The sequence below is a fragment of the Xenopus tropicalis genome, chromosome 8 (genome assembly GCF_000004195.4).
Source record: "Xenopus tropicalis strain Nigerian chromosome 8, UCB_Xtro_10.0, whole genome shotgun sequence".
Taxonomy (NCBI): Eukaryota; Metazoa; Chordata; class Amphibia; order Anura; family Pipidae; genus Xenopus; species Xenopus tropicalis.
Window position 1 is genome coordinate 122,882,403 of NC_030684.2, and position 20,804 is coordinate 122,903,206.

General features: G+C 42.1%; 1 protein-coding gene across 1 annotated transcript in view; it reads left to right on the forward strand.

Annotated features, from left to right (window-relative positions):
- LOC100493820 (scavenger receptor cysteine-rich type 1 protein M160-like) overlaps nt 1-20,804 on the forward strand; it is a 363,414-nt gene that overhangs the window by 50,378 nt on the left and 292,232 nt on the right. Inside the window, exons 13-19 of the mRNA XM_031891745.1 lie at nt 5,513-5,824; nt 13,384-13,707; nt 15,207-15,533; nt 16,029-16,355; nt 18,530-18,853; nt 19,075-19,389; nt 20,123-20,446. Of these exons, the coding sequence (XP_031747605.1) occupies nt 5,513-5,824; nt 13,384-13,707; nt 15,207-15,533; nt 16,029-16,355; nt 18,530-18,853; nt 19,075-19,389; nt 20,123-20,446 (2,253 nt within the window). The remainder of the gene's footprint in view (nt 1-5,512; nt 5,825-13,383; nt 13,708-15,206; nt 15,534-16,028; nt 16,356-18,529; nt 18,854-19,074; nt 19,390-20,122; nt 20,447-20,804) is intronic.

A 20,804-nucleotide genomic window follows, 5' to 3' on the forward strand; every position in this document is an offset into this window, starting at 1 on the left:
CATAAACAGAAAGAAATACGTAGATGCAAAAAATTATAATAATTATAATAATGCACCCAGGGTGAAATTCAGTTTTTATTTTAGGCTGATTTGTTTTGATATAATGTCACAATAAGTCACTGAGGAGTTCCATGTCCATGTAAAGGCACAAGGCCGAAAGCCCAAATGCTTTTATGCAGGGCATGGATCTCTGAGGTGGCATCTAATATCCTCATATTTTACAACAGGGGGTACTTTATTTATTATAATATACAAGTTTCAGTGAGTCTGTGACAGAAATTACATCACTAAGCAACAATTATAACTAATGACATCACTAAGCACCCGTTATAAGGATATCATGCCCGGCGAAAAGATTCACTCATCACTAATTGGGAATAATGTACCCTCAGTCACCAAGGAGTTCCATGACCATATAAAAGCACAAGGCTGAAGGCCGAGCATAATAGACAAACTTCAGTGAGTCTGTGACAGGAATTACATCACTAAGAACCGATTTATTACTGATGAAATCACTATGCACCATTTATAGGACTAAGGATATCATTGACAGGATTTTCATGGCTTGTGTATTATAAGGATATAAGAAGTTAATAATGAGTTCCATGACCATTTAAAAAAAACACTCTGCACACTGAATGCTTCTATACAGGGATTCCAGGTGACTAGAAAATCTCCATTAAGACTGTCGGAGACTTCACAGCCAGTGTGTTGTGGAAATCAGCACAACCTGTAATTCTTTTAGCATGTTTAAATAGATTTTGTCATTAGAAAAGCATACAAACAATTTGTAAAGACTATTGAGAGGTGAAATGATATTTCATTTATTTAATTTAATCTAGCATTCGCCTTTTTAAAGGAATACAGTAAATGAAAACATGTGTTTTTTTTCAAAACATATCTGTTAATAGAACTTCTCCAGGAGAATCCTGGATTGAAACCTGTTTTTAAAAAAACCCAGATTTTTTTATACTTAATTTTGAAATGTAATTTCCCAGGGTGCCACAGCCATGTAACCTGTGAGCTGATAAACTTCAGTCACACTTTACTGCTGTGCTGCAAGTTGGAGTGATATCCCCCCCTCCCAGCAGTCGATCAGCAGAACAATGGGAAGGGAGCAAGATAGCAGCTCTCAGTAGCTATGTATGTATCTATAACTTTATTTATACATAGGAGACACAGTAGGAAGGAGGTCCCTGCCCCATAGAGCTTACAATCTAAGTGGTTGGGTAACATTCAGGCACAAATTGCAAGGTAAGAGTGCACCAGGTATTTGCCCTTAAGCGCAGGACTGGGCAAAATAATGTTTTAGTGCTCCAGAGGGTAACAGATGAGCTTTTTCTTAAAGAGTTCCAGAGGTAAGGAGCAGCAAGATAGAAAGGTTTAAGCCGAGAGAGCGCAGTGGGTGTGGATGGTGTAAAAAGACGGAGGCTCTGAGAGAAGCGGAGGAGACGACCAAGAACATGCAGGGAGGCCAGTGAAGAAATGTAGTGAGGAGCAAAGGAGGGAAGGGCTTTGAATGTTACCAGAAGGATTCTGTAAGCTATCCTTTGCTTAACAGGCAGCCATGCTAGAGAGCTTAAGTGAGGCTGAGCAGGATCCCTCTTAGGAGAGAGCAGGAGGATCCTGGCAGCAGAGTTTAAGATTGATTGCAGGGGAGAGAGGTGGGAGTCTGGGAGTCCTTTTAGTAGGAGATTGCAGTAATCTAAACAGGAAAGGATAAGGGCATGGATTAATGTTTTAGCTGAAAGAAAGGGGCATATCTTGGCAATATTGCGGAGGAAAAAGCGGCAGGTTTTGGCAGTGTTATTAATATCGTTAGAGAAGGAGAGGGACTGGTCAAAGACAACCCTAAGGCAGCGTGCAGAATTAACAGGGTTAATGGTCATGCTGTCAATTCTGATAGTGAAAGTAGGAAAAGGCTAGGTTTGGATGGGAAGACCATGAGCTCTGTTTTAGCTAAGTTAACTTTGAGGTGGCGTCTGTTCATCCAGGAGGAGATAGCCAGGAGGCAACTAGCAATCTGGGTTTGAACATCAGCAGTTAGTGTAGGGGTTTCTAAATATATCTGGATATCATCTGCATAAGTGATATTTAAGACCAAAAGAAGAAATAAGGTCTCCTAAAGAGAGAGTGTACAGGGAGAAAGCACAGGTACCCCCACACTAAGCTGAACCGGGGTAGAGCAAGAGCAACAGAGAAGGAGCAGTTAGAAGGATAGTAAGAGAACCAGGATGCAGCCTGATCCCGAATACCCAGAGAATAGAGAATTTGCATAAGGACTGGATGGTCAACAGTATCAAAAGCAGAGGAAAGATCTAGGAGAATGAGGACCGAGTAGCGCCCTTTGGCCTTGGCAGTCTGGAGATCATTTGTAACTCCACATAAGGTCGTCTCAGTGGGGCGCAGGCCGAAAACCAGACTGCATAGGGTCCAGCAGATTATGGGTGCAGAGGAAGTTAGTGATGGGAGAAAAGACAAGACGTTCCAGGAGTTTAGAGGTTAGGGGCAGGAGAGAAATGGGATGGTAGCTAGAAAGACAGGACGGGTCAAGCATAGCCATTTTAAGAATGGGGTTTACACATGCTTGTTTGAAGAGAGAGGGAAAAGTACCAGAAGCCAGAGAGGAATTGAATATGTGGGTAAGAGCTGGAGTAAGGGCAGGGGCACATAGTTTTAGTAGGGATGAGGGCATGGGATCCAGTGAGCAGGTAGTAGGCGGAGAGGAACGGAGAAGCTGAGAAACTTCAGACTCTGTTACTACATCAAAGAAGCTGAGTACAGAAAGAGGAGATTCTGGAAGGATGAGATTACTTGAATCTGAAGGTTAGGAAAATTGTATTGGACTTTTCTTTTTCAAGAAGTCAGAAAAGTCCTGGGTTATATGTTCAGATGCAATTGATTTGTTAGGTGAAGGATGAAGTAGTGCGTTAAATATGGAAAATAATTGCTGTGGGTTTGATTTATTATTAAGTGTGTTATACTGTAGTATACTTGCTTGTCCTGGGATAGGGCAATATTGAGACACACCATAAGAAATTTATAGTGAAGGAAATACGCTTTCGCACGAGACTTCGTCCAAATGCGCTCGGCAGATCGTGCACAGGAGCGCAGAAATCACATCTGAGGGTTAAGCCAGGGGCGGGGATTGCGGGCACGACTGCGTTGTGGCTGCAGGGGGGCATGGGTGTTAATTGCGGGTGATAAAATAGAGTTGTAGGTATTTACCAGTAACTCAGGGTCAGAGAAAGCACAGAAGGAGGAAAGGTTAGATCTAAGTGAGTTAGAGAGAGCAGTTATATCAACCTTTCAAGTGTTTTCCTAATCGGGGTTTTAGGCTGAGCGTTAGTAAAAGGAGAAGAAGACGCATGCGAGAAAAAGAGATAAGATGATGATCTGAGAGTGGAAAAGGCTCACTGCTAAATGCAGATAGATCTAGATTTTTGGAAAATATCAGATCTAGGAAATGACCATCCTTATGGGTAGCTGTATTAGTCCACTGCCGGAGATCAAAGGAGGAGGTTAGAAGGAGAAAACTCCCCCACGGCCAGTAATGCGGGGAGTATGAGAGAAGGAAAGGCTGCCATAAGAGAGAGCTGCCTCAATAGCATTATCATTCTGAGAGAGCCAGGTCTCTGTTACAGCAAAACAGATCATGAATAAAAGTGGCTTTGTTAGTTACAGAGCGGGTATTAAGAAGAGCACAAGAGAAGGGGAGAGAAGAAGAGGAGAGAGTGGGAATTTGAATAAGGTTAGACAGGTTAGTAGTTTGTGAGGGGTTTACCAGAAGACAAGCATTGCGTGGGCAATGGCAGATAGGTATACGGCAGGGACCAGGATTAGGAGAGATATCACCTGGGGCAAGTAGGAGCAGTAAGGAGAGGGAGAGGAGGTTGGAGAATGATTTGAAATTTTCAAGCTTTTGCAAGCTATTATTTGGGGGTGCTAGATTTTTCAGAAAGTTATAGATTAGAAAACCAGCAGTGTGTTGAATGGAGCAGAGAGCAAGATATAACTATGGAGTGGGGACAGTCAGCTGGAGGGCTAAAGGAAGAAGCTACCTTTGGAAGCACAAACATGAATGATAAAACCAACCGTTGCTCCCTAGTTGCTCCTCTTGTCTAACTCCTTGTTAAACTTCCTTTTCAGTTCACTTGTGAATGATTCACTTTGGAAGAATTCACTTGTGCGCTGCTACCCTAGCGCTGCTTTCCCAAATGAGGTTCTTAAGATATAGGGAGAGCAAGCTGGGCCACTCCTGTACACCGGACTGAGGAATCAGAGCTGATTGAACTAATTAAACCACTCAGCTGTGTCCCATGATGAGAAAAGTGCAAGAGTGAAGATCACCCCAAAGAAACACTGAACTACAAAGTTTGTTTAGATGAGTTTACGATGGAGGTCATAAAATCTATAAATTGGCGGAGCACAGGAATAAGGGGCATGCAATATTAGGAATTGAGAATGAAAATAGAATAGATTCAGGGTCACAGTGGAGATGGAAATAGCATAGTGCAGCAATTACCTTTAGAATAAGCAGAAGAGAGAAGGTGTCAATTCCTAACTCCTTGTTAAACTCCGTTTTCAGTTCACTTGTGTATGATTTATTTTGGAAGGATTCACTCTTGCGCTGCTGCCCTTGTGCTGCTTTCCCAAATGAGGTTCTTAAGATATCAGAATAGCATTCAATAGTAAGAAATCCAAATAAGTCTGGCTTGGGACTCCTCCGGTTATATGGGAGTAGGAGAAACAATAGGTTACCTGAAAGCAGTTCTGTGTGTAGCGCTGGCTGAAAGCTCAGACTCAGGCACAATGCACTGAGATGGCGCCTACACACCAATGTTAAAGCTAAAAATACATTTGTTGGTTCAAGAATAAAATGTTAAATGGTAGAGTGAATTATTTGCTATGTAAACAGTATAATTTAGAAATAAAAAAGTACCCCATAAAAATAATGAAATACAGAAGTGCATACCCTACTATTGCCCTAGCGCCCTTTTATTGTGTCCCAGTTGTTCTGCCAAGACTTCTTTCAGACACTTTATAAAATGTATGGTATAATTATCTGGCTAATCTGGCATTACATTGGTTTATACTGTAGCAACCAGTTACTAATTAATGGTTTAGTGCGTCATTTGGTTTACAGACATTTGATTGGTTTTATGGATTGCTGAACTAGGTCACAATGTTTTCATTTTACTTTTCTAAACCAATTCTCAGGAATGAAAGAAAAACACAGGATTGTGGGAAAAAAACTCAAAACAAAACATGCTTTCCTTTTCTTCTGCAATGATGTGTTTTTCATCAAAGAAAAAAAATCAAGATCATATTCCTTAAAATAAGTCATCTTTTGCATGCAAAACATTGTGGTTCAGTAAAAGGCCCATATTTCCATCTATCCAGCTGTATAACTTATTGGTTTCTTTTGAGAGAATTGCTAGTTCCATACTATGCAGTGTTTGGATCTTAATTAGAATCCTTCTGGGATCTTATTGTTTTTACTCTTCTTAAGGTGAACCAGAGGAGCTGAGATTGGTTGGAGGAACAAATGACTGCGAGGGAAGAGTGGAAGTGAAACACAGAGGAGAGTGGGGCACAGTATGTGGCAATGACTGGGATACGAGGGATGCCGCTGTGGTGTGCAGGCAGCTGGGATGCAACAGTTCCCTTATTAAAGCAACTACATTTGCAGGTGGATCTGGGAAGATCTGGTTAAGTCACCTGCAATGTACAGGGAAGGAGACATCCCTGTGGGAATGCAAGCACGGAATGTGGGGGCTTCACTATTGCAATCATGGCCAAGATGTTGGAGTCATCTGTCAAGGTGGGAAACCTTTAAGTATCTACAGTGGCTTGCAAAAGTATTTGGCCCCCTTGAACTTTTCCACATTTTGTCACATTACAGCCACAAACATGAATCAATTTTATTGGAATTCCACGTGAAATACAAAGTGGTGTACACGTGAGAAGTGGAAGGAAAATCATACATGATTCCAAACATTTTTTACAAATAAATAACTGCAAAGTGGGGTGTGCGTAATTATTCAGCCCCCTGAGTCAATACTTTGTAGAACCACCTTTTGTTGCAATTCCAGCTGCCAGTCTTTTAGGGTATGTCTCTACCAGCTTTGCACATCTAGAGACTGAAATCCTTGCCCATTCTTCTTTGCAAAACAGCTCCAGCTCAGTCAGATTAGATGGACAGCGTTTGTGAACAGCAGTTTTCAGATCTTGCCACAGATTCTCCATTGGATTTAGATCTGGACTTTGACTGGGCCATTCTAACACATGGATATGTTTTGTTTTAAACCATTCCATTGTTGCCCTGGCTTTATGTTTAGGGTCGTTGTCCTGCTGGAAGGTGAACCTCCGCCCCAGTCTCAAGTCTTTTGCAGACTCCAAGAGGGTTTCTTCCAAGATTGCCCTGTATTTGGCTTCATCCATCTTCCCATCAACTCTGACCAGCTTCCCTGTCCCTGCTGAAGAGAAGCACCCCCAGAGCATGATGCTGCCACCACCATATTTGACAGTGGGGATGGTGTGTTCAGAGTGATGTGCAGTGTTAGTTTTCCACCACACATAGCGTTTTGCATTTTGGCCAAAAAGTTCCATTTTGGTCTCATCTGACCAGAGCACCTTCTTCCACATGTTTGCTGTGTCCCCCACATTGCTTGTGGCAAACTGCAAACGGGACTTCTTATGGTTTTCTGTTAACAATGGCTTTCTTCTTGCCACTCTTCCATAAAGGCCAACTTTGTGCAGTGCACGACTAATAGTTGTCCTATGGACAGATTCCCCCACCTGAGCTGTAGATCTCTGCAGCTCGTCCAGAGTCACCATGGGCCTCTTGGCTGCATTTCTGATCAGCGCTCTCCTTGTTCGGCCTGTGAGTTTAGGGGGACGGCCTTGTCTTGGTAGGTTTACAGTTGTGCCATACTCCTTCCATTTCTGAATGATCGCTTGAACAGTGCTCCGTGGGATGTTCAAGGCTTTGGAAATCTTTTTGTAGCCTAAGCCTGCTTTAAATTTCTCAATAACTTTATCCCTGACCTGTCTAGTGTGTTCTTTGGACTTCATGGTGTTGTTGCTCCCAATATTCTCTTAGACAACCTCTGAGGCCGTCACAGAGCAGCTGTATTTGTACTGACATTAGATTACACACAGGTGCACTCTATTTAGTCATTAGCACTCATCAGGCAATGTCTATGGGCAACTGACTGCACTCAGACCAAAGGGGGCTAAATAATTACGCACACCCCACTTTTCAGTTATTTATTTGAAAAAATGTTTGGAATCATGTATGATTTTCCTTCCACTTCTCACGTGTACACCACTTTGTATTGGTCTTTCACGTGGAATTCCAATAAAATTGATTCATGTTTGTGGCTGTAATGTGACAAAACGTGGAAAAGTTCAAGGGGGCCGAATACTTTTGCAAGCCACTGTATTTCCATGAATATTCTGCTGACTATTATGAATGAGTTTTATTGGCTTATGTTACATATCATAAACACTATTTAGCACATATTTTAATTTTTATATTTAATGTATTTCTCCCCCAAACTTGTGGTATGTTGTATTAAGCAGAATTCCATTTCAACTAAAATCTCAATTCAAGTGTATAGGGAAATCAGAAAACAAATTGTCAGATACGTTTTTATTGCCAAATTCAACCTGGCCTATTATGCTTCAAACGGAGTCCATTGTTTTACTTGTCTATAGATTTCATTAGTTTTTTTGTGCTGCATGTAATATTCCCTCTAATTTCCTATTGCAGTGTGTGCAAACATTTCTTTAGTGTGTAAGAAGGTAAATAATTATTTTGTGTAAAGAGTTAGCAGTGTGCAGGAACAGCCAGCAGGTGGCGCCAAGTCCAGCCTACATAAGGCAGTGCTTTGCTGAGGCACTTCCTCTTTCAGCCTGATAAGATCTGCAGAGAGACAGATGCTGCAGAGTAAAGGTCCCCATACACCTTAAGATCCACTCACTTGGTGATGTCGCCAAGCGAGCAGATCTTCTCCCGGTATCCCCCACCTACGGGTGGGCGATATCGGGATAATCCAGGCTAATTCGATCGTTTGGCCCTAGGGTCAAACGATCAAATTATAACGACGGGTATAGGCAAAGTCGGTCCGGGGACCGCATCAACGAGTCAATGCAGTCCCCGATCCGACTAGATTTTTAAACTTGCCCGATCGAGATCTGGCCAATTTCAGGCAAGATATTGGTTGGTTGGGCAGGCCCGTCGGGAGTGCCCATACACTGGCCGATTAGCTGCTGAATCGGTCTAAGGGACCAGTATCGGCAGCTAGAATTGGCCCGTGTATGGGGACCTTAAGAACCGGGTGACTACCTGTCCCTTTCTAGGGTAGATAGGGATGTAGAAGGTGATTACTACAGATGCAGCCAAGTTAAGATGGCCAGATTTTGAAAGTGAAATCTGGGGACACTATGTATGCGGCAAAAATTTTGGCCACACCCCATCTATAGATATATCAATATATAGATATACCAGTGCCTACAACTCCAGTTCAGCAGCTATATATACAAACAGGTTAATATGTGTGTATATACTATATATGTGTATATAATAATCATGTGATATACATTATGCACACTACCAATGCACACTGGGCACACAAGAAATCCCAGGCCAAGCTACACCATAAATCACTTGATAAGAATAACATTTCTTGTTTTCTTATGATTTAACAGAGCTAATCTTTACAACTACTGTAAGTATCAGACTGCTTAGTTGACCGTTAACTAAAAAGACTACAGTTCCCAGAGTGCATTGTTTTTCTTAAGCAGCTTGGTAAACAGACCACATGACAACCACACCCAATAGTAGTGCCCTCAGCAGAGGGGTAGTTGAAGGAGTTTTCTCTGCCTCTTGAGCAACTGGAGCAAAGAAGACAGATTGTGGCTCTCAAGATGCTTGTGAAACGCAGCCCCAATCATCCCCAACAGAAGTGGGTACCAAAACAGGCAGAATAACAGTAAGCTTACTAAAATGTGTAACCCCTATTTGGCTGTGAAAACAGGAAACACCGGCTAGAATGGCTTTAGGGCATGGGGTACGTAGGACTCTACACATCAGATGGGCTTTCGCTATCCTTGCACAACTACAACTCCCTTACGCTGTGTGCAAGCAAATGAAAGAATGGACGCCAGAAGGTTCTTTTGTGGTAAACCAGAACGTAGCTTGTTTATTGTCCAAAATAGTGATCCACAGGGTTATAGTAATACTCACACAGAGGAGATATCAGGCAATTGCACAACAAGTAGAAAAATATGGTGTCTACGGGTTTAGCCCACCTTAGCCGAGAGTGGAGACGATATGGATCACCAACCAGCACGGCATCCCTGCAGAGAGTAGCCTGGTCAATATCTGTGTCCTCAGGGTGTTCCTTAGCAGCCAAGGATCCCTCACAGCCAACTATGGATCAGGGATAGGAACTGACCTGATACCTGTGTCTTAACCATGGTCCTACACTATGGCAACAGTGCCTGTAGGGGAGGATACTTCCACTTCCAGCTAATCTCTCCTGGTTGGAGCCAGAAACTGCTCTTTCTAACTAATCTCAATATCTCACTTTCCTAGAAAGTACTCTTATAAATTATCCTGATACTTACTACTCCTCATTCACTGGGTCCCTGTTCTCCTACTTCACTAGAGCTAGATGCAGACTCTAGGGTAGAAGGCTTTACTGGGGCCCTGTTGATCCCAGGCTCAGTGGAACTTCCATCTGAGTCAGCAGATGCAGCCAAAGAGGCAGACCCACTCCTTTGCTAAGAACTATATTTGAGTACCAATGGAGTGGTCTGTCTATTAACCAATAAGGCACATATGCTAATGGCATGCTAGATACATTGGCCTCTGCCCAGCAACAGGACAAAGAAGGGACAAGTAGGGCTTAAAGCCATAGGGATGTATTAACCCTATGGGTCCCTAAATACACCCGGGGGAAAAATCCATTTCGTCCCAACAATGGTTCAGGCACATACAGATTATCAAGCAATATCCAATAGTGCAAGAATTTGTGCAAAATTGACAGTACCATCACATCCACTTCTGGTATCCTCCCTGAGGCATACCTGATAACAATGGTTCCTGTAAAGAAAACAGTAAGGTACAGAACAATAACTGTTACTGTTAAACCATTTACACCCTCATGAGTGTCCACAATGGATCACTCCGGCACTTCACTTAGTATAAGCTGATGGGCAAACCTGCTGCTCACTCCAGGCATCCCAGGCACATGCATGGCTGTATAAGAAAACCATAGTTAGGTTCAACAAACATCATTATTCCTATTGTTGATTGTAAAGATCCCACCAAACCCCAAACTTTATTACATGCATCTTTTCACCCTAACCCAGCGTTCATAGCACCACCCTATGCACTGGCGGATCAGGGCAAGTCACATCCAGGTCTTACCCTATAGTAGGAAGAGGTAGAAGTTGTAGTGTTTTGGGGTTAAACAGTCCTTTCTTATGAACCCAACTATTTACAACTCCCCAAACAAAGTCTCAAAGTTTAACCGGTCAATAGCCACTCCACTAGGGCAAAACCTGGCATACACAGAGCTAGACCCTAGATATCTCCACCTTCAGTGAGCTCATAGGGCCAGCTTAAAGGAGAAGGGAAGGCTAATAAAGAGTTAATCTCAAGCTGCAGACATACCTTCAGTTTTCTCAATAGTCCCCTTATGTCTCCCCATATTTCACCTGTTCAGATGATCAGAAGCCTCATAGGAAAGAGAAAATGCTGAGCTGTGCAAAGAAAGTTCCCATAATGCCTCGCTCCTGCACCAAGACCAAGACCCCTGTACATGCGCAGTTTGTAATACTATGAGGAAGTTTCCTGCTGATTGGCTCAAATTCACATTCTTAGGGGGGGAGTAAGTTTTTAGCATTCTTGAGGGAGGGGGGAGCAGGAGAGGGGAGAGTGGAGAGAGCTGCGTGTCTCTGGCAGAGGAAAGCAAAGGCAACAAATCTTTTGACAGAGAACTCAGTGTAGCGTTTCTGTGAGTGCTTATGGCTGTATTTACATAGACCTTTCTGATAAAGCTTACTTAGTTTTTACCTTTCCTTCTCCTTTAAAAGGACCTCTCAGGAACATCTTCCCATCCTTGGGTCCTGAGAACATGAAAATGATGAGGGCCCAGCCGGGACCTCCGGGTCAAGCCAGCCATCCCACCCCCTATCGGCCATGGTAGAAGTGGATGTGGTGTTGGTCTGCTCAGCAACTAACTCAGCGCTCATAGGCACCCTCCATAGCTGTGGAGGTAATCTGCGCTTGAATCGGGCAGCCCTTGTTGGCTTCTGACCCTCCAACGTGTTAGCTGTAGGTAACAATATGGGAAACAAGCACCAATGCAGGAACATCAGCGACATGCATCAGTTTCCTTCCAGCATTAGGCACAATATGGCAGCTGTTGGCGGACGTCCAAACACTGCCCCTGGAAATCTCGCGTCCACGTTCAACTTCACGCGGGACCTTGGAAAAAGTGCGCCAACTGTTTTACACGCGCCCCTCGAGCGTGCAAAAACATCTGGATGATTGGGAGTACAATTGGTCAGCGGAGAACGCTCAGGGGAACCTTCAAGCCTAAACCCACGGCCAAATAAATCGCAAGATTCACGATCAATACGACAAGTGCCCTTTTTTCTTCTGAGTCTGGCCCGCCTGTCAGCAAATTTTAAAGACACAATGCACCACAGCATAGCCCCCAAATTTCAAGATATCTGCCCCATGTTGTGCACCAGATGTAACCCCTATTTTGCTGTGAAAACAGGTACATAGGACTCATCATGGGCTACACAACTCACTTGCTGTGTGCAAGCAAATTAAAGAATGGGCTCCAGAAGGTTCTTTTGTGGTAAACCAGAACGTAGCTTGTCTACAGCTTCCTTTTGATGAGTCTGTAATGGGTGGGTTACAGTAATGGGTTATAGTAATATAAATGATTATGAAAGGACTATTAAGTTAATTTCTCTTAATTTGCTTACAGTTAAAATGGTTATTGTTTGAAATGTTTGTAATTGCCCATCAGGCAATGGTTAGCGCTATCCTTGTCCTGAACTGATAAGACATACCATAAACTTTTAAAAACTATGTGGTTCTGTGCTCCAAGAAGGTGACCTACCCCACAGCTAAGTGCTTATGCACCAGCCGCAGCCCACAAAATACAGTCAGAGGATAAATCCTCTATTAATCTTTTGCAGTAAAAATATGTTACCCCAGTTAAATGGTTTTTGTTGTACCCTACATGTTTTGTCCCATCCCCCCATCTAAAGAACAAAATTATTTGTTTTCATGCAAAATTTTGTGTGCATGCCAAAAGCATTGTGAGGAAAAGAGTAACCACAGTGTTTATTGGTCCCCTGAAAAGCTTGGGACAAGGTATATCTACTAGACTCAGCTCCCAAGTGCATAGGGAGAATGAAGTCTTGGTAGGGAGGCATACGTTTCCCTTAAAGATGTTTCATTACCCATTGAGACCTTTCCCAACAGAGACAGAAACATGATGTTGGTTGTACATAGTATTGCTTGCACCAAGTGGTGACTATAATTGATTTGAGGTGCTCTCTGGTATCACATAATCCCAGGAATTGGTCAATATCAGGTAAAGTAGGGGGCAGATTTTTCTTAATGGTCTAAACCAGTGGTGGGCAAACTTATTAGTCAACTGAGCCAAATATCAACAAAACAGAGATTGAAATTGCTTTTGAGAGCTAAATTTTTTAAACTTAAAATATATAGGAAGGTACATTGGTTCAGAAGATTCAGCTGTGCGGGATTTGTGGAAGTTACTGCTGCTCATGAGACTGCAGACTGTCAATGGCTCACATGCATGAAACGAGTGAGCCTACCCTGCACTGCGTATCCTGCCCCCCCCCCCCGCCTGCGCCGTGTTTCCTGTAGCCCAAAGACCCTCCTGCCGTTTTTTTCCTACGGGCATCGAAAATGCGATCGCACTGTACGTGCAAGCCCGCACCTGGAAGAGCCAAATTCAAGGGGCTAAAGAGCCGCTTGTGGCTCCCGAGCTGTGGTTTGCCCACCACTGGTCTAAACAATCACTAAACCTATTCTCTTATAGCTATAATAAGTGATATTGTGAAAATCAGATCAACAGCTAAATGGTTAACCAGAATATAGGCCTACAATTAAGAATCATCCTTAGACCATTTAAATAAGCTAGTCTGCAATAATTCCCACTAACAACCACTGTTAGCTGGACTCAAAATGACTTTTAAGATGATAAATTTAAATATAATGTATTTACAGGACTACCAATCCCTGGGCAATCACAATCTGGATTCTATCAAATCTGTGCTTGACATAGATAACTGTGTATGTTCCCTTTATTTCTACAGGTGCAGATGAGAATGTTAGGCTTATCGGGGGAGACAATGAGTGCGAGGGGAGAGTGGAGGTGAAGCATCAAGAAACATGGGGTACTGTATGTGGTCGTCAATGGGGTGCAAAGGAAGCGTCCGTTGTTTGTAGACAACTGGGCTGCAACACCTCCAATGAATATTTCTCTACCAAAGCAACATTTTTTGGAGCTGGATCAGGGAAGATTTGGCTAAGTAATGTTAAATGTACGGGAGACGAGCCGAGCCTTGCATGGTGTATGCACAATACATGGGGAATTGAGAAATGTGATCATACTGAGGATGTTGGGGTCATTTGCACAGGTAAGAAATGCATGCCAAAAAGTACAAGTTTGATCTTTTGTGAAGCAGTTTGGATGCTTAGACCATTACTGGTAATATGGTGTCAGGTAGTCTCTACCTCAGAGGGGATCATTCAGAGTTATGGGAATTTTAATTTGGAAGGAGTCATGAAAGGGAATATGGCAACATGGCAATTATATTATAATTTAATTTAGTTCTTTTATTTATAAAAATAGAAATTAGCAAGTGAAGATAAGGGGTTTGAGGTATGGAGTCATGGCAGAGCTATGCCGCCACAAGGCTGCAGTCATTCTGATTTTTGGCTGGGTTTCACCAAACTGAAACCCAAAAGAAAGTTTTTAACCAGTGAGTACAAAGCCAGATAAGTGGCAAATCCTAGGTACAATGTTTTTGAGCTTCTCAATACAGTCATATGAGGTTTCTTGAAGGGCATGTTCTTATGTTGTAAGTCCTTCAATAAACCTTGTGCAGGCTTACAATCACATCAAACAAAGAAATAAGGAAAACAGGTCAGAACCTAGCAGTGCTTTTAACAGCAAATCCATTTTCTTTATGTGGTATGTGCGTGTAAACATTTTGTGTAGTACAGTACATCTCAGTGGTAGATGTAATTTTCACAAAGCCCGCCTGCAGTGTTCTAAATGTGGTCCTCTATGTTTTGCAGTATTGCTAAACAAAAATGACCATAAACAAGCTATATGGGTATATATAGGTGTAGCTGCAGCACAAATCATCAGTTTACAGCCAGTACAGAGGGCTATTATAAATCTATACAGACACATGCATTGGCCTGCTTTTAGCACTAGTTTGTAGAAACAGCCATTTCACATTGCTTAATGCCTTATTGAGAAAGATACCAGATAAAAATGTCACCATAGATTTTCATAGGGCTGTGACAGATGGGGAGATAAGTTGCTGCACGACCAATCTTCTTTGTCACGGGCTACTAATCTCCCTGAAATGCCATCCTACCAGCTAGAATGTAAATCACCACGCCACATATGCCATCCCACCAGCGATTTACATTCTAGCCAGTGGGATTGTATTTTGGGGAGATTAGTCATCCACGACAAGGAAGATTTGTCGCACGGTGACTAATCTCCCTGTCTGTCACAGCCCTTATAGTACCAATGGATGCAATCTGCCATTTTTTTGCACTCTTCCCCCTGCCTCTCACTGTATTTGAATCGCTGCTGTGGCCAGTAAAAGTGTGTTCTACACAGCTGTATTTTTAAGGTATGGGGGATGCACAGAGACACACCTCCTGTCCCTACACCTTGCTAAACTTGCAAGATTAAATGCTTTGTGCAATGCAAGGTGCAGACTGCAGTCAGACCACAGACAGATGTACTCTCTGCATGAACACTAAGGGACATGCAATTGTGCTTTATGCCAGTTCACAGTAAATTATCCTTTATGTGTATTTTCCCCTTTCCTAAACAGAATAGGCATTCATAGCCAGCACCTTTCCTTTTTAAAAGAAGTTTTTCCTATTACAGGTGAGCCTGAGGAATTGCGACTTGTTGGGGGAGACAATGAGTGTGAAGGAAGAGTTGAAGTGAAGCATCGGGGGGTGTGGGGAGCAGTTTGTGACCACAATTGGAATCAAAAGGCAGCATCTGTGGTATGTCGGCAGCTGGGATGCAACAACACAACAGAGGGGCACATGAAGGCCCAGGCAGCTTTCTTTGGACAATCATCAAGAAACATTTCCCTTTCCCAAGTGAAATGCACAGGAGAAGAAGCAGTCCTTTGGGAATGTCAGCATCAAATGTGGGGACTTAGCAACTGTCTTCATAGAGCAGACGTCGGAGTGATCTGTAAAGGTGAGGGCTTCTCTAAAAGAGCTTACATGGCATGGGGTATGAGTGTGTTACACTGCGCTTTAGCTAGTTTAGAACTAGCACATGCGTTTAGACCTTCCAGAAGTTTCACAATGTCTATGACACTCTGACTGGAGAAGAACACAGCTAATGAAGGTACTGGGGAACAGTGATAATAAGAAGATAGGGATGGGGTTTGTAAAACATTCCTCCATATAAAATAAAGTTCATACATTTAGCTGGTAGAGATTATTTTCATATCTAAATGAGATGCTTTTGCTACTCTTTATCTGTCTATAGTTTCTGTAGTCATGTATTTTGTGTAAACCATAGAGGAATGTGCTCGCTTTTTTCAAAGTCTAAAACTGCACATGAGATCTTGATTGGAGGAAAGCTCAGCCAATGAATGTGCTTTAACTGTTTCAGATACCAGGATACACATACATTGTCTACAATATAATGCTTTTTCATGCATAGCTTTGTCTTGCATGCTTACAGGTGAGCCAGACTTACTGAGACTGGTTGGAGGAGCCACTAATTGTGCTGGAAGGGTGGAGGTAAAGCACCGAGGTGAGTGGGGCACAGTGTGTGATGACTTCTGGAATGAGAATGCTGCTGAAGTTGTATGCAGACAGCTTGGCTGTAGCACCTCTTATGAAGACACTGTCCATATAAAGGCCACACCATTTGGAGCTGCTTCTGGGAAAATTTGGTTAAGTGTTGTGAGATGTAAAGGAGAAGAATCCAGCCTGAGGGACTGTGATCATAACATGTGGGGTCTTAACTACTGCAGTCACATCGAAGATGCCGGGGTTATTTGTGGTGGTGAGAAATTGCAATTTAATATTTAAACCATATTCACTTTTTTCTAAATTAATGATTATCAGTCTGGCAGCTGCATGTATAAAAATAAGCCAATGGGAGTTCAACATGGTTTAGCTTGTTCTGATACTTCTGACCTTGTTTCTCTACTTCTGATTCTGCGACTATTATCAGTTGGTTTTCTTTTTCTGTGGCGGTTTGTCTTTTTATTCTGCCTTTTCCTAACCTGACATTTTAAATTCTAGTTGTACTTTCTAGTAGTGACCCTCCGACCCCCACCAAAAAGCACATGCTGGATTTTGTATAGCTTTATTTTGTTATTTTTGTTTCTTCTAGTCCTTCTTTTAGTCACTGCCCAGTTACTAGTGTATGTTACACTTAGGGGGAGATTTACTAATCCACGAATGCTCAGAGCGTATTTTCGGAGACATTTTCATACCTTGAGCTACAATTTCGCCGCTTGTGTGAATTTTTCATACCTTGCACGACTTTTTCATACTTTTCGGCAAAATTTGTGCGTCAAAATCGTATTGTTGCGCCGAGTATGAAAGTTTCGGATTCATTCAAGCTTTGTTACCGTGACTTTCCTTAGGCCAGGTTGGAGCTGCAGAGTGCCATTGAGCCCTATGGGAGGCTTTCCTTGGGCCGGGTTGGAGCTGCAGAGTGCCATTGAGCCCTATGGGAGGCTTTCCTTGGGCCAGGTTGGAGCTGCAGAGTGCCATTGAGCCCTATGGGAGACTTTCCTTGGGCCGGGTTGGAGCTGCAGAGTGCCATTGAGCCCTATGGGAGACTTTCCTTGGGCCAGGTTGGAGCTGCAGAGTGCCATTGAGTCCTATGGGAGACTTTCCTTGGGCCAGGTTGGAGCTGCAGAGTGCCATTGAGCCCTATGGGAGTCTTCCAAAATCATGCACAGAAGGATCAAAGTCGGAAAGGTTTTCCCACTGTTTACAATTGTACTTTCGGATCGCCAATACGATATTATCGTGACTAATTCGATTTTTTTGTAAGCATTTTCATGATATTTGCGATTTTCAGAAATTATCGTATCCAATCCAAATTTTCCCCATTCGGGAATCGAACTTGTGATTTGGTAAATCTGCCCCTTAGTGTACGCTTATAATAATTTTTAAACAAGCGTAGAGTAGTCTTACACACCTTGGGTGTTATTTAATGTTTATTATAAGTGGTGCACCAATAACAAACTGTGGGAATAGTGTGCAAAAAACCAACAATTTATTACTTTTTCACACCCCTGCACACACAGTGTTGAGACACTCACTTATGACGGGTAAGTTCTGTATAAAGGGACACATAAAATCCCCCAGTGTCCCCTATAAAGTCAATCCAAGGCAGGTGAGGTAGGAGATAAAGGTATATAAATATACTATGTATGCAAGGTATAAAATAGAATAGAAAAGCCTAGTATAACATCTTATAAAATCACAGGGGTCAGACATGATAGTGCTGACTAGTTAAGCCCCTACATGCACTTTGCTATTTGCGCAGCTATAACCACAAAGCACACAGAAAGTTGTAAAAGGGGTATCATATACTTTTTAGATAAGGTATGTCATCCTATATAAAAGACTAAGGGGCAGATTTATCAAATCACGAGTTCGAACCCCGAATGGGAAAAATTCGGATTGGAAACGAAAATTTCTGAAGATCGCAAATATTCCGAAAATGCTTACGAAAAAATCATATTAGTCACGATAATATCGTATTGGTGATCCTAAAGTCACAAAATTTTCATACCGCATGGGCATCTGAAAAAGTCGCGCAAGCCTGAAAAAATTGGCGAATATACGCTGAATGAACGCTCCGAGCATTCGTGTCTTAATAAATCTCCCCCTAAGACTTTCAGGGTCTCAATGGAAGCTGTTAGTGACACATTTCAGTTGCTGTTCTGTGTTGCTGATAGCTTCCACAAGACTCTGTGTTTGTTTGATTAAATAAATAAATAAATAATTTCATATACTGAGAACCTTGTCTCAGGGTCTTGTTGTATAGTAAGGTTCTGGTTGGTTAAAATTACCAACAACAGCTTGTTAAAGTGCAGAAAAAGCATCATTTTTCCCACATGGCTGAAATGACATGAGGGGACAATAGTGCTATTGGGGGGGAATATTTAACTCTGTGTTCTTGCATCTTTTCTGAACCTCATGGGCCTTCTCCAGACCACAGAGAGCCCAGACTGGTGGATGGGCCAAACAGCTGCTTGGGAAATCTAGAAGTGAAACATGGAGGTACTTGGGGCTCCGTGTGTGAGATTGATGATGAGTTAAGAACAGCCAGAGTTATCTGCAGAGAGTTGGGATGTGGACCAGCAGTTCCAGCACCATGGAAATATGATAACAATGATAAGAATGTTAAGTCGGCACAGATCTGGACAGAGAAAATCAAATGTACCGGCAATGAAAGCAGTCTGTTTGAGTGTCACAGGGTGCCCAGGCCTGCCAGGACCTGCACAGATCCATCTTCTCCAACCATTCACTGCCTAGGTATGGTAAAAATAATAAATAAAGTTAAAACAAAGTTGTATTCATTTTTACAACAAGTTATGATTTCAGTATGTGTAGATATGTGTAGATTTTCCCTGTTTGGGGTAAGCAACAAAGATATCTTTTTACTAATACTTAGAAAGTTGAGTCAAATACACTGACAGTTTAGTCTCCCGTTTATAAAAATGTATTAAATATTTTGAGTTATTATTATGTTGCAGGTCCATACAGTGGATTCAGGTTGGTGAACGGCACTCAGAGATGTTCCGGAAGAGTAGAAGTGCTGTACACAGGGCAGTGGGGAGCACTCTGCATATCAAACTGGGATTTACATGCTGCCAATGTTCTGTGTAGGCAGTTACAGTGCGGTACTGCAGTTTCCATTCCAAATGGAAGGTATTTTGGGAAGAGTGACTTTGTTTGGACTGATAGGTTTCATTGTAAGGGAACAGAGTCACATCTCGGAGAATGCTCATTTGCTGCTCTTGGGAACAGCGACTGCTCACGTGATGATCTTGCAGGTGTGGTCTGCACAGGTAAGTGACATGTTATTATGTTCATTCTCAGCTGAAGTGAATCAAAACAAAGCTTAAATATGTCATAATATATATATATATATATATATATATATATATATATTATCAGTTTAAATGACCTCATTATTTCTAAATACTCAAATAGCCTGGAAGCAAATAAAAATGCCTTTATGTAAGATATGTATATATATTTCCGCAGTAAAAGAAGGGAGACCTTTACCTGTTGTACTTTGGAATGTTTGGGAATGTAATGCCACACCATGCATATGGCGTATATTTTTGGCAAGCAGAAAGACGCTTGCCGAAAATATGTAGCATACACTCCTACCTGTGCCTGCACCCGAATGAATGGAATAAGTTCGGGTGCAGGCACATGTAGCCGATATCTGCATAAAAATGCATTCTCTCATGTTTTTATGCAGATTTTGAGACAGTCTGAGTCAAACTGCCATTATGTAAACAGAGCAATCACTTTTGTTTCTAATTATATACGGGTTTGTCACCTCCTGCATGCTAATACAACATTTCTTTGTGGTGTAAATTCTATAGCAAATTCTCTCCACTACAATCAGTGGGGTAAATCACAGAGAATTTAAAACCACTAGTGCGTGTGTATATTAATGTGTTTCTGTCTTTACGTGTGTGTCCATTTTAAGGATACCAGAGTCTATGTATGCTAGGAGTAAATTGAAGGAATTCTTGCTTTTTGTTTTCCTTGTATGTATTTCTACAGAGAAAGAAGAACTGATGCGCCTCGTGGATGGAGAGAGTCACTGTGAGGGAAGGTTGGAGGTTCTTCAGAATTCTACTTGGTTTAGTGTTACTGGGGAGCAGTGGGGCCTTAAGGAGGCTCAGCTTGTGTGCAGAGAGTTACACTGTGGAGAGGCCAGAAGTGCATTTACAGTTGAGGCACAATCGGCTGCTGGCACGCTTGTTACATGGAGTGATATTAAATGTAAAGGAAATGAGAACAATTTAACAGACTGCCCTTTAATGCCCCAACCATCTTCTGTGCCTTATGCAAATGGGAAGAATCATGTGGGTGTAATCTGCTCAGGTAAGGTTGGTTTTATCATGAAATTATTTATTTATTGGTATTGGTTGTAAGTGTTGCTGAGCCCAAACTGTACATTGCTAGTTATTGTATTTTAAAAGCAATTATTTTGGGGTATAAAGCATCATCCATTTAAACCTCACATTAACATTTATTCAGATTATTTTAACTAAATTGGTCCATCATTTCAGTATATGCATTCTATTGTTTCATTGTAAAGTGCTTTCAAATAAAGTCAGCAAAAGTCCAACTAAAGTAAAACTCTTCTACTTCAAATGCATTTTCAGTCTCCCCCATGTTTATTAAACCTTCTTTCCAAAAAGTCTTGAAGATGTTTGTTCTACAGCTTAAACCTGGTGAT